Source organism: Epinephelus fuscoguttatus, linkage group LG12 (genome assembly GCF_011397635.1).
Source record: "Epinephelus fuscoguttatus linkage group LG12, E.fuscoguttatus.final_Chr_v1".
Lineage (NCBI taxonomy): Eukaryota > Metazoa > Chordata > Actinopteri > Perciformes > Serranidae > Epinephelus > Epinephelus fuscoguttatus.
This window is the reverse complement of record NC_064763.1, coordinates 24,842,228-24,855,740: the sequence shown is the minus strand read 5'-3', so window position 1 is coordinate 24,855,740 and position 13,513 is coordinate 24,842,228. Positions and strand designations below refer to the sequence as shown.

The window sequence follows — 13,513 nt, the reverse complement described above, 5'->3', positions numbered from 1 at the left end:
AGCAGGATAACGCACCATGTCACAAAGTTCAAATCATCTCAAACTGGTTTCTTGAACATGACAATGAGTTCACTGTACTCCAATGGCCTCCACAGTCACCAGATCTCAATCCAATAGAGCACCTTTGGGATGTGGTGGAATGGGAGATTAGTATCATGGATGTGCAGCCGACAAATCTGCAGCGACTGTGTGATGCTATCATGTCAATATGGACCAAAATCTCTGAGGAATGTTTCCAACAGCTTGTTGAATCTATGACACCAAGAATGAAAAAAAGGGGCCCAACCTGGTACTAGTAAGGTGTGCCTAATAAAGTGGCCAGTGAGTGTATATGCAATGTGTGAAAACATCACTTTATTCATTGATATAAGTTAACCAGTCATGACAAATTAATTAACCCATATTTTGGTTGAAGAAAGGTTTGTCAAGACTATTTATTGTACATTTTTGGTGGTTTCTGAGTTCCTTTGTCCACTGGAAGGTACAGGAAAGGTAACAAACAATTAAGTATTTTAATGAAAAGTAATAATAAATAAAATAATTTACAGTGGAAACCCAGCTTTACAATATTTTTTTGGTGTTAGGAACAAAAACAAACACATGGATTATAATCTGGCGTACAGGCCGTGACAAACACCTTCATCCCCTTTAACATGAGCATGAGTGTTATACGCATCCAGATCCATCTTCTGGACAGCCGCACACAGAAGTGGATTTTTTTTTCTTTCTCTATGATGAAAGGGAAAATGTCATGATTCCTGGCCTGTGAAGGCATGTGACGGTTGAATAAGCATGCATGTGTGTGTGTGTGTGTGTGTGTGTGTGTGTGTGTGTGTGTGTGACAGTGCCGATGCCAATGTGAGTGATAACTCACAGCCAGAGCTCAGTTTCAACCTCCTCAACTCTGTCCTGTATAATGCCAGGTGGTTACCATGGTTACCCTTGCTCTTCATACAAGGAAAATGGGGGGACGTGGGTGGGTGGGGGTGAGGGGGGGGTGAAAGATTTTCTCCTCCTCTCCTTTATGAAACGCTCTTGCTGAGTTATCCTGGGGAGTTGAGAGGAGAGCGCTGACCTGCCTGTCGAGCAGGGGATGAAGAATTTTTTAAGAAGAAAGATGGAAAGCAAACATTTAGCCGCCTCTTCAAACACAAACCCTCACTCTCCCCTGCGATGTAGAAGTGTGGCTGAGCTGATTACCGCTGCAAACTCATTTTCATCCTTATTAGAGCAACTAATTTCCATTTCCATTACATTATCACTGAGTGCATGCCAGAGGTGGCTTTGATTTCTGCAGTGCTCTTTGCGATAATGACCTCTAGTGGCTCCTGTGGAAACAATAAAAAGCAGCTCTGACTCACACTGAACCTGTTTCGAAAGATGTCTGGATGATGAAAGATGTCACACTCTTGTTGGGGTTTTTTTTGGTCTGTGACGGTGCCAAAAGAAGAAATGTAATCTAACGCACGCCTTGTTGCATTTACATAAACCCCGATCATCCTTCCAGTGACATCAGAGTTACACTTAGAGACAGAAGTTAATCTTTTTATTTACAGAGTCGTGGTGTGAGCCAAGACAGACAGACACACAGTCTGAGACATAACAGGAGTAAACAGGATGAGACGCCTGCAGGGGGGGATCAGTTTCTACAACCACCCACTTGCACCCAGAGTTCCCTCTGATGAAGGCCACAACATGGCCCAGAGTCTTTAACTCTGAATGACACCTAGCTTGTTTGGCGAGGACTTCTTTGACTGACACCCTGTCATTTGCTTTTCCTTCTTATTCATCGCACAAAAAGCTAAGAAGACCAAAGAGGTGGAAACCCTTTCTACATTTGAATAAAACCAGTATGCACACAGGGCTGTCTAGATCCAATAATGGCCGCTGATGGATGCCTGACCCACTTTGAAGATTTTATGCCCTGTAAAAGCTGACCCCAGCGGGCAGAGAAAGCAGCCATTAGTGCCCCTGCTGGTGGATTACTAATAATAAAACCCAGTGTTCATTTTCCCCAGCAGCAAATGTAAATTAATTTTTCATGAATAATTAATTGCATGGAAATGAATGACTGTTTGGAATAGGTGCCGGTATAATGTTACGAGATGAACGTAATATTACAACCTACGATTACTTTCATTGCAGCAAAGCCTCTTAAAGCCTCGGCTACAAGCTGCTGCTGCTCATGGAAATACACTCTGATTGTTTTTATCTAGAAATGAAACAATTACTCCCCATTCAGTGTAATTTCATATACAACACGGGGGGTAGGCTGAATAATGCAATCACTTTATGATAAATAATTTAATTGTGCAAAGGCTGCAACACGAGGGGGTCAAATTAGTTTTGCCAACAACATTTTTTAACCCTTTAGATCCAGTTTATTCGACATATTACTGAAGGTTAGACTCAGCTACAGCAGCTCCTCCTCTTTGATATCTGTGTTCCACCCATGCTCTCTATAATTCATTTCACCCTGACATATTAAATACTTTTTGACTTTTTAAAATACTTTTTCCACTTTTATATTTATACCGTACAATTTCTAACACCAGACAATATATACTTGATTATGTCCATTTTATGCCACATTGCACTTCTGCTTCACTGACTTGAATATTATATTTTGTAGGTATAAACTTTGCAGATTCAAAATGTGCATGTTAAATTTATTGTTTAGTTGTCTTGTAGAATATGAGGCTTTGTTATAAACTACCCAAAATATGTAAGATGTTATTAACCTTCATGTCAGCTAGCTCCAGTGTCAGAACGCTGCTTACCAGAGGTTGGAGACTCCAGTCAAATGACTCGACATGAGTCAGACTTGAGTCGCAAGTTTGGGGACTTGAGACTTGTTTGACTAACACTGATAAAAGACTCAACTTTGACTCAGTATTCATGATTTGAAACTTAGACTTTAGACAGATGACTCTGAAGGATTTAACTTTTTTTGTATTTTTTTTTTTTTCATTTTTCAAGATAGAGTGCTGCAGGAATGAGCCCTAAAAACTGAAAATGAGTCAGCATTTATCGTTCCCAGTTCCCTCATCTCAAATTCAGTGGGTTTTTGGTGAGATGCCTGAAATAAGATCTGTGGTTGACACAAGCTTAAGAGACTTTCATGTTTTGTTCTATGACACAAAATGCCCCAGTAAATGCCCCACTTGTGAATTTTGAAGGTTTTATGTGTTAAAAAGGTGGTTGCTAACAAGTGGCTGACTGGGACTACGGAATACCATCACACCAAATGAACACAGCTTTACAGCCGTGTTGTGGTGGTAACATTAAATCATACGACTGTAGTGTAGTTTTTTATCGTCTAATGTTAGCTATTTACCTCTGGCAGTTGCATTTACACTTAAAAAATCCTAACAGTGGTGTTCCTTTGTGAAGATTATTTTGCTGAATAAAACATGTAAGTACTAGGTGCGTTTGCCACAGAGCTTATTTTCTGCAATAATCCAAGACTGTATAAAATAGTGTTCTCTAGGCTTTTGATGAGGGAACCAGGTCGACCCTAACTTCCACGTCACCCTGCAAAAAACATCATCCCTGCAGCACCCTATTGACAAGTTATGTTTTGTTTTTGAAACATGATTTGATGATTTCAAGGGCAATGTGCCCAAACCTGGCAAACTACTAGGACACTACAGAACCCACAAAGAAATGTATGTGAATATGTCCTTTAAGCTATTTGCTATCAGCTTATTGGCTGGTGACATGTTAGCTTCCTAGCTAATATTTGAGCAGATCATCAGAATTTTATAAGACTTGTGATTTTGCTTGACCTGAGCAACTTGTCTTGTGTGATGTATAGCAGGAACTTGACTTTACTTGGGGACTGTTTGTTATTTATGAGAGGGGATGGGGTGGTGCAGAAAGGGGGTGGCATGTCAAATATTTTTTAAGCACTGGGGAGGGACTGATGTTTTGGTATTTTTGGCTTAAGGGAGGAGCAAACAACTTTAAATGACTGTTATTTGTATTTATCTTACCACTTATTTTTAAAGAAAACATGGCTTCCAAACCTGCACGTTTTCAGAATCAGAATCAGAAATACTTTATTGATCCCTGACTGGAAACTGTGATTCATTACAGTTGCTCTGATGTAAAGAATCAAGAATTATAAGAAGTAAGAATAAGAGTATGAAATAGAAGTATGTAAATAAAAAGAAATGAAATAAAAAAGAAATGAAGATGTATATTAAATTAAAAACAAAATAGAATGTGCATTATGCTGCCGTGTTTAACACTAGGACTTAAGATATTAGAAGTAAAAATAAAATATATACTGTGCTGAGGTTGCAAGTGTGAAATTTAACTACAAGAATAGAATAAAGTAACGTAAGAAATATGTACAGTTGTGTTCATGATAAAGTCGTTTACTGAAAAATATTGCACAGCTGAATAATTGCACAGAATGTTGCGGCAGCTTAATTATTGCACCAATAGATAATTATGAATTATAAATGCAGAAGGTAAATGACGTCCAGATGTCAGTCTACTGACTCAGAGCAGCAGACACTCTGAGGCCACAGGCAGGAATGACTTCCTGTTGTGCTCTGTGGTGCATCGTGGGGGAATGAGTCTGTCCCTGAATGTGCTCCTGTGTTTGAGCAGCGCATCGTGGAGGGGGTGGGAAAATCAAAAATCTCAAAAATCGCCAAAAATACACCAGCTATCAAGGTCAGAAACTGTAAAAGCAGGTGGATTTTCAACTTTCTGATGGTCCTTGAACACATTATGTACGACGAATGCCTCCTTTAGGGAAAAAAAAGCAAAACCAAATCTGGGCTCAAAATAGTGATTTGTCAGATTTGTCTTTTTGATTTTGATTTGTCAAAATCACTTTCATTTAAAATTTTGCAAACATGCACAACATGAGTGAATGTCAACTCCAGGATTTTGTCTTCAACTTTTAACTTCTAAGCATCAGAGGGTAAGTTTTTAAATCCTAACAACTAATTCATGAAGGAGGGACGGTCATGCAATTCCTGCCAGTCACTCAGGGAGGCTCAAGGAAAACTATTTGTAACTTTGGGGAGGGTCAAGCCACCCCCCTCCTCTGATGAGTAAAGAACAGTCCTTACGTGATTTTTACCACAGCAATTTGTGACTTGCACATGTGTGACATGCTCCTACCTCTGCTGCTTAAATATTAATGCATCTATTACATATAATGAAACACTGACAGGCATTACTCTGCTTAATGAGTACTTTTGCTTTTGATACTTTAAGTACATTTCTCTGATAATATTTGTGTACCTCAAGTAAAATTTTGAAGCTAGAGCTTTTACTTGTAATTATGTTTTTATACATTGTTCATATAGAAATATTGATTAAAGCAGTTTTAGGTAGAGGATCTAAATACTTTTCTGATGTTGCATTTGAAGATCTGTTTTCTCTCATGTTACATTTAGATGGATTAGTAGAAGTGATTATTTTTGTGATGATTTTTCTTTCATGTTAACATCCTCCTCTGCCCTTTGGTGCACTCAGGCCCCTTCTCTCAGGATTGAATGTGACCAGCAGAGGGCAATAAGGTGACTCCTCTTCTCCAAGCCTGAGGGCAGCTCACAAAGGCCTGTACAAGGTACCTTTGTCTCTGTTGTGAAAATAGTGTTATTTGTTGGAAAGCACTGTTAAAGATCCTACATTACCTAATGTCCCTTTAAACATTTCTAGTCTGCTTATATGGCATACGCGATATTTTTGTATTTAGCACGTGAGTCATTTCTCAACACTGTCCGTTTAATCACTGGCCTCAGTCATAACATAGTGCATCACCTGCAGGTAGATTCCAGAACTTCATGAATCCACATAAAAACATGTCATGCGGCAGTTCTTGGATTATGTAAATACTCATTCTTACACATCAAACTCCAGCATCACTGTTAATCACACAGTATCTGTAATAAAGGGGAGGCAGGTAGAGGCTGACACAAAGTGTCTAATTATTGTGTAAACCCGCAGCCTGAATTCAGCTTATTCACTGTTTTATACGTGACCTCTTCACCAGAGAAGTAGTATGAGTCACTGGGTATGCTGAATGAGATGGCAGTGATTCAACATCATTACATCCTGGACGCACAACACGCGTCCCTGCTGCTGATCTCACTGCAAAATTATCCTGCAGTTACAAAGAAACAACGTCATATCTGAAATCCATCTCTTTCTGTCACTGTGTCTGTTTTGTCTTTTTCTCTTGAGATGTTAAAATAATTTTAAATTTGAGTTCAACAGAGCAGAAATTTCTCCTACGCACATTCTGCACATCACATCTGTGCCTCTTCCAGATGATCCTCTATAGGAAGTGTTTACAGAGACACCCTGTGTGCCTTGGAGGTGCTGTCCGTCATTGCAAATATTTGGAATTCTTCCACCGAAAACCACAGGAGGATCATTTATTGGAAGCACGAAATATGCAGACAGAAATCTGCATCAGCAAATGATGTAATAGTTTTTGTCTCCTCTGTGCCATATGTCTGTAAAATATCAGTTACGGCCCCCTCATTCCTGATTTATATGTATCAGCTCACAGTTTTAGATCAGATAAGATAACTTAGAAATAAGTTTCCAAAATAAAAATCTTACATTTCAATCAATTGATTTTCCTACTAAGGCTAGTGCCATCGTATGGAAGCAAAGGAAGGCAAACTGTGACACTACAACATTACTAGATACTTAAAGGGTAACTTTGGTATTTTTCAACCTGGACCCTTATTTCTCCTGTTTTTATGTCCGAGTGACTAAAGGCTACGACAGTTTTTGAAAGTGAGTGGGACTGCTGCAGCTGGCAGCAGCGAAACAGGCTGCAGTGTAACCACTTGGGGCAACTGTGCATTGTCAATGTACGTCCACTAGAAATGTTTGTATTTGTCACTGACAGGTTCACATTGGTATTACAAGTCTCTGACAACATTATGGAAAGGATCCCTACAGACACAGATCTTTTTGTTTAACCAGAAAAAGCCCCAAAATCACTATCATCAAACCCACCAGACTCAACCTTAATGGGTAACTTTGGTATTTTTCAACATGGACCCTGTTTTCCCACATGTTTGTGCCTGAGTGAATAACAGGAACAACATTTTTTGAAATTGGTCTAGTATTGAGCGAGAGGGCTGCAGTTGGCAGTAGCTAAATGGGCTGCTATGTAATCACTTGGGGCAATTGCACACCCTCAATTTACGTCCACTAAAAGTGCTTGTTTTTGCAACTGACAGGCTCACATAATTATTATAAGTGTCTGACCACATTATGTAAAGGATCCCTACAAGATAGATCTTTTTGTTTAAGAGTAAGATTCTTTTTGTTTGACCAGAAACAGCCCGAAATCGCTATTGTCAAACCCACCAGACTCCATTTAAATAAGCAGTAATTTACCAAATACCAAAGTTACCCTTTAAGGTTGAAAACAAACATCGCTGAACTGCACTGAAATAAAGTCTTTTCCAAATCTCAATATAGATATTTTCTTTTGGGTGTTAACAAATTTAAATAGAAAATTTAAAGGAGCCCAATCTTGAAAGAAAAAAAAAAATTACACTTAAGTTGCTCAACTTCAAATAAAAAAATGCAGATGTTCAAATTTATTGGCAAAATTTAGACACTAAAATTCAAGATTAAAAACATAAACTTAAATTTTCGGGCTAGCGGGGTTAAGCAGTCCAGCACGTATGAAATCTGTCAAATCATGTTCTAAGTTAAGATGAAAAACTGGAAACCACACCCACTTTATTTTGTCTATTTTGAAAGACACAGAAAATCTAAATAATTTCAAAAAAGAGGATCCAAACTACATAAACAAAGACACATTTACTTGGATTTAAATATAATTGTTTAGTAGTAGCACAATTTTACAATCAGGTATTCACTTGTTTTTCCAAATTTTCCATTTTCTGCCTCCATACGAGCAGATTATTTGGCTCTCTTGAAGACTAAATGGTGGTCAAATCAGTGGTAAGTCTCCTCTGCATATTCTTTCCACTCATGCAACTTTTATGTCTTATTTTGAGGTTATACATATTTAAGCTCTGCTTCTTTATGATCAAAGAGCTCAGTTTTAAACACCAAGGGCAGCTGCAGAGACAAAGTATTGAGAATTTTTTTTAAATCTGTGTAATAGGTGGATTTTATTTCTTCATAAACAATAAAAACATCCAGCATTTCAAAAAATAGTTTATTTAGAAAAAGGCAAACCACATTCATTTTGAAATAAGACATATAAATACATGTTGTGCTGTTCTGGTACCATGCATTGCTCTGGTTGTACATTACGACAGGCTGTTACCTCCACATCATATTGTCCGCCCATGTTTTTGCATTTCATCTCTCACTGGCTCATTCATGTCAAGATTTCCCTCCCAGTTTGAGAGCAACTGCACTCAGGCTGAATATGTGTCACAAAAGCAACATCTTCAGGCCATTTCAGCGACTGAAATGAACAATCTGTTGTGTCTCCAAATTACAGATGTTAGCTGACTTCCATGCAGCTCTGCGCGATGTAAGTTGTGCAGTGCAGTTGGAGTAAGAGAGACGCCAGGAGCAGTGGAACAACTCCGTGGCAGCAGCAGCCAGAGCAAAAAGGAATTATAACATGGCTGCGAGACATGCAGATGGAAGCTTGAACATGAGATAAACTGGGGGGGATTTAAATATTGGACTTTCTTCTCTTTTTCATCATGGCAAAAAAAAAAAGAAAGCCTGAAGCTTCTCACCAGCCCAGTGCTGCTGGATGACTGGAAGTCTCAGCTGGAACGAGACAAGCTTCACAAAATCCATATCCGGGGAAAAGGCTATTGTATGACAGCTGGAGAAAGCTCTCAACACTTGTGCTTGCTGACACAACTTCCGACAATGAGACAGATGGAAAAAAACACACCCATCCCAAAGCTGTTCAGTGACCACATATTCTGACACACTGGTGCAAGAGCAATTACGGAAATGATGCTTAAATACTCAGACCTTTATCATACATAAACAGTACTGACAGTTTGTGCAATCAGTCTCATTTTGTGTGCTTTAGACTCAGTTTGTTTCTCCAAACTTTTATTAGTTTAAGGAAACCTGTCAGATCAACTCTGAACTCGTAACAAGGCAACAAACCAATGGTCATAATAAATACAGCACATAACACAGCATAGCATTTAAGTCCTTAAAACTACAAGCAATCCATTCACACTTTAATTAAATACATAAACAGAGGAACTCTCACAGAGAGTTTTAAGCAAAACACCACCACACACATTTTTCTTGGATGTTTTAACAACCTCTACCTAACCCTATGATTAAATTATTCTAACATGACCACAAATTATGTGCGTCTATATCCATATTTCCCTCCTCACTGCTGATAGAAAAGCATGTATCTCCAAATTTGATTTTAAATTCTTCAGATAAACTTATGGATTGAATGGTCCTTTATGGTATGAGCAATTTAAATAAATCTGTATCTGCACTGGCATCTATACGTATATTTATTTATTCATATCATCCATAGCAAATTACTTCTGCACTGCTCTTACACTTTAATTTAATCACCTTACACTGCAATACCTGCACTGTCGACCACAAATTTGCACCGCCATCATAAGCATATGACTAGTCACAGGACCAGACTATCATTTCACTGCTGTGTTTTTATTCTTTTTATGTTTTTTTTTCTATCCATATGTGTATCTCTGTCTTTGTATATATTGTGTAGTGTCTTAATTTCCCTCTGGATTAATAAAGTATCCGTCTTAAATCATGAAACAACTCCTTGGATTACAGGAAAATGCATTTACACAAACCTGAAAATGTCTTTCTTAGCCCATTGAAAGCTGATGTTTTGGAGCTACATAGTTTTCATGGGACCCTTGGCTTTAGATAGTTTTTGAGAAATAAGCCAAATTCCCTGAAATCAATAAATAAATAAATACTAATAAACTACGGTACTGCATGTTTGACTTTTTCAACGAGCAAAGACTACAGGCTGGGATGTTCCTTAAAGTCATGATACTTGATACGTCAGCACTGTTCACCAAACAGCTAATGTTTGAAATGCAAAAAGGGACCAAATTCACATTATCTTTCTTACAACATTCTTATTTGTCTTCTGGATTATTATTTTTTTTTCTCCAGAAAACATACACAGTGAAAATCACTGGGTTGAAATGGAGCCAGTTTTGGTCAATACTGAGTGAACTTTTGCGAGTAACCCTGCATTAGTGTTATTTTTGAGGGTATTTACCCAAACTAAAATATGGTTATTTTGACTGACAAGTCAAAATTGTCCCAAATGATGTGCATCCAAAGGATACACATTTACATACTAGTTAACAATCAGTAACAACTACTGACATGAGTTTAAAAAGAGCTAGAGTAGATTATAATAGTTTGCAACCGTAACATATTTTAGGTAAAACAGTATATTAAAAAAATTAATATATAAATTGGGTCAAAATTACCCTGTGGTTTCTCATGTGTAGTGAATATGTGCAGTGTTTTTCTGTACCTGGTTTTCAAATCACAGATGTGGGAACTTCCTTTAACCCTTCACCGAGGGGTTTTCAATATGAAACAAGAATTAGCCAATGAACATTACCAGTCACATATCTTCTTGTTGGGGTGAGGGACTTTGTTCCCGTGTGCATTTTAAGAAGGCCTCTTTGTGCTAAAAACCTTGGACGCAATAATGTACTCACAGTTAATTAACCGCGATGAGTAGTCTCATGGGACAGTCTTATCTCAGCGAGCGTCCAGCCTTGCTCTGTTATCTGTTCACTGTGTCCCTGCTGTGTCATGCATCGAGATGCTGGCTTCCTGTTTCCTTTGCCTCTTGTGCCTCCAGAGCAGGACGCCCAGCAGGAGGAGGAGCAGGAGCCCCAGAGCTCCCCCGATGAGTCCTGCTTTGAGCGGCAGACTGCTGTCACTGGGATGGTACATCTGGCAATCCTTTTCACCTTCTCCAGCACCGTTCACCGCAGCCACACAAACTTTTGCGATGTGGTCGATGTCTCCCACTCCGCCGCTCCTTCTGTCCTTCTCAAACGTCTGCGCCTCTTCCCCTCCTACTGTCACAATGTAAGATGTGACGTATGAATTGGGTGCACACCACTGAATGACGACCTCTGACCCGTTCCAAGCCACTGATTTCAGTCTTGGAGCCTCTGGAACTTCATTGTATAAAGTGAACCCTGGACACAAGCAGCCAGTGCGGGCTGCTAGATCAGGACAGGGGACCTGACTCTCGCGACAGGGATCGTAGTTGCATCGCTCATGGGGTCCTGCATTTGAAAGCACTTTAGTATTTACAGCAGGGGTGACTGAGTCTTCATATTGAGAGTAATCATCAGCAGGAAGTGTAACGGCCTTGGTCGAAAACCCATGTGGTGCCAGAGATCTCGTGGGATTTGTGCCTGCAACTTGTGATGTCGTAGGCAGGGAAAAGTAACCTCTGATGAGAACCAGGCAAACGATCACCAGGGGGAAAGGCAGGTCCCTGCTGGCAGCCATCGTGCTGTCTGGAGATCACAGAAAGCAAAATTCCATCAGTTAGTTTGAAATCTGTTTCTTGCATAGCAATAGTAAGTATCAGCCCCTTGGGTTTCCCAGCCATATGTACATTCAGAGTCAGCTTCTTCTGTTTTCTTGCATGAAAGAGCCTAAATGAGGACACAGTTATTCCTCCCCTGATGCTGTTTCTGTTAAAGATTATATGACTGCACAGGGAGGGAATGTATCGGCTAAATCTGAGCCTACTCTCTGCTGGAAAACAAAAAACCTTCAAACTCTTCTAAAAAAAAAAAACAAAAAACAGAGTGCACTGCTTTTACTCTTGGGAGAGCCAATGACAAAACTTGTGGACACTTAATTAGTTGAAATTTATTATTCTCTGGCATGTTTGTCAATGATTTATGGTCTTGTACACAAAGCTGCCAGGAATAATCCTCATTTGTTAAGTTTTGGAGGTACTTCACACTAATTCAGCATTCCAGGCGGTATTGCACAACAGGACCAAATGCCTACACACCCAAGGCACGGCGCAGACCTCTCAGCTGGATCCAGTTACGGGAAAGTTGTCTTTTACAGTTTCCACAAGAATCCGAACAAGCATACCTGAAATATGCTCTGCGGTGGGCGTGCATGAGGAGATAACAAGGAAGCCCATTCAAAAATTTCCTAAGATATCTCTGTGATTAACTGTGCTGTGAACAGAGCAGGAGCCCCCAGCTGAACAGTGCTCTTTGTTTTACACCACAGCTAAACTCTATTCACTTTGTCAGATATTAAAAGATATGAACTTACCTGCTGTTTGCAAAAGTTTGTTTCTATCTCTATCAAAATGTGAGTGAGCTCCTCGTCTGTCTTCCACTTGCTCCCTGTCTTGCTCTCTCCTCCTTTTAACGCTCTCCCCAACAATCACCTCCTTCTTTCTGCCCTCCCACAATCCCCCCCTTATTCTGTCTGCACCAGCTCCACCTCCCTCCTCTGGTTTGCAGGTTTTTCAGAGCATGCCTCGCTTCTTAATGAGCTCTTGTTTTCCTTTTAGGGTTGAGGGAAATTCAATAGGATTGGGAAATGTCTGTGTCAGGGCCTTCGATTCACAGACACATGTCATCCCTGACATATGCCAGTGACTCAAGGCAGTCGATCCCATCTTCTCAGCCACCATAACCTCTCACCTAAATGAAATGCATCACTTATTTCCAAACGCAGCAGCAAAACGGAAAGGAGTGAAACTGCTGTGCAGCTGCTCACCATAAGGACGGAAATAAATCTGCCTAGGCTTGTTCCAGGAATGATTCCTAATGTATGAAATGCTGGTACTTTTCTTAAAAAACAAACTGAAACAAGTTAAAACAAGAGGTAAAATAACAAGGAGTGGTAAATAATTTGAGATAACACCAACAGAACAGCAAGAAAACTCCACTCAGCACTTCCAGGGAAAAGTACAAGATGTTTTGTTGTGACATGTGGAAAGAAACTTTATGTGGCAGCTGTGGCCATAAATCCAGCTGCACGCTCACATCTCCGCTCTGCCCTTTTTGAGCTTTGTCTGCAGAAAAGGTGACCACGATCAGCTTGCATTGTCCTGTACCAGAAGAGTTCAATCAGCTCTGATTGAGAAACAACACCTCAGACAAATCTCACTTAACTGATGGAGTCAGTTTCCATTTTAATGTAGGGGAGAGTAGTGTCGGTCGGGACTGACGAGAACTAGCAGTGACGACAACACATTCTTACTCTGACTTCATCACATATTGTTTAGTCATGAACTTTCCACTTCCATATATGATATGAAAGGTTCCCTGGGTGTGTTGGTTGTTGACATTCTGGGACACCCTGTCAAGTTGTGCCAGTTACAGTATATGCATCATCTTCTTTCAAAATACACTCCTATTTTCACAGGAAATTTACCTTTTACACACAGTCTCTTTCACAATAAACACATTACGTCAGTGCAACAATGCAAAGTGATGTTGTTTTTCCTCCAACAACTTGTGCACGTGGTTATGTTTAGTAAAGA

At 39.6% G+C, this 13,513-nt stretch overlaps 1 protein-coding gene across 1 annotated transcript; it reads right to left on the bottom strand.

Moving 5' to 3' along the window:
• Window positions 1-8,174: 8,174 nt before the first annotated feature.
• On the bottom strand, window positions 8,175-12,391 carry LOC125898514 (leucine-rich repeat neuronal protein 4). The gene is made up of 2 exons (XM_049592335.1): window positions 12,292-12,391; window positions 8,175-11,507 (listed from the first exon to the last, which is right to left on the bottom strand). The coding sequence occupies exon 2, from the start codon at window positions 11,497-11,499 to the stop codon at window positions 10,765-10,767; it is 735 nt and encodes a 244-aa protein (XP_049448292.1). The 5' UTR covers window positions 11,500-11,507; window positions 12,292-12,391; the 3' UTR covers window positions 8,175-10,764.
• Between the last annotated feature and the right edge of the window lie 1,122 nt (window positions 12,392-13,513).

What these genes read in the sequence shown, in the direction of transcription:
- LOC125898514 (XM_049592335.1), bottom strand. Translation starts at nt 11,499, where the DNA reads ATGGCTGCCAGCAGGGACCTGCCTTTCCCCCTGGTGATCGTTTGCCTG.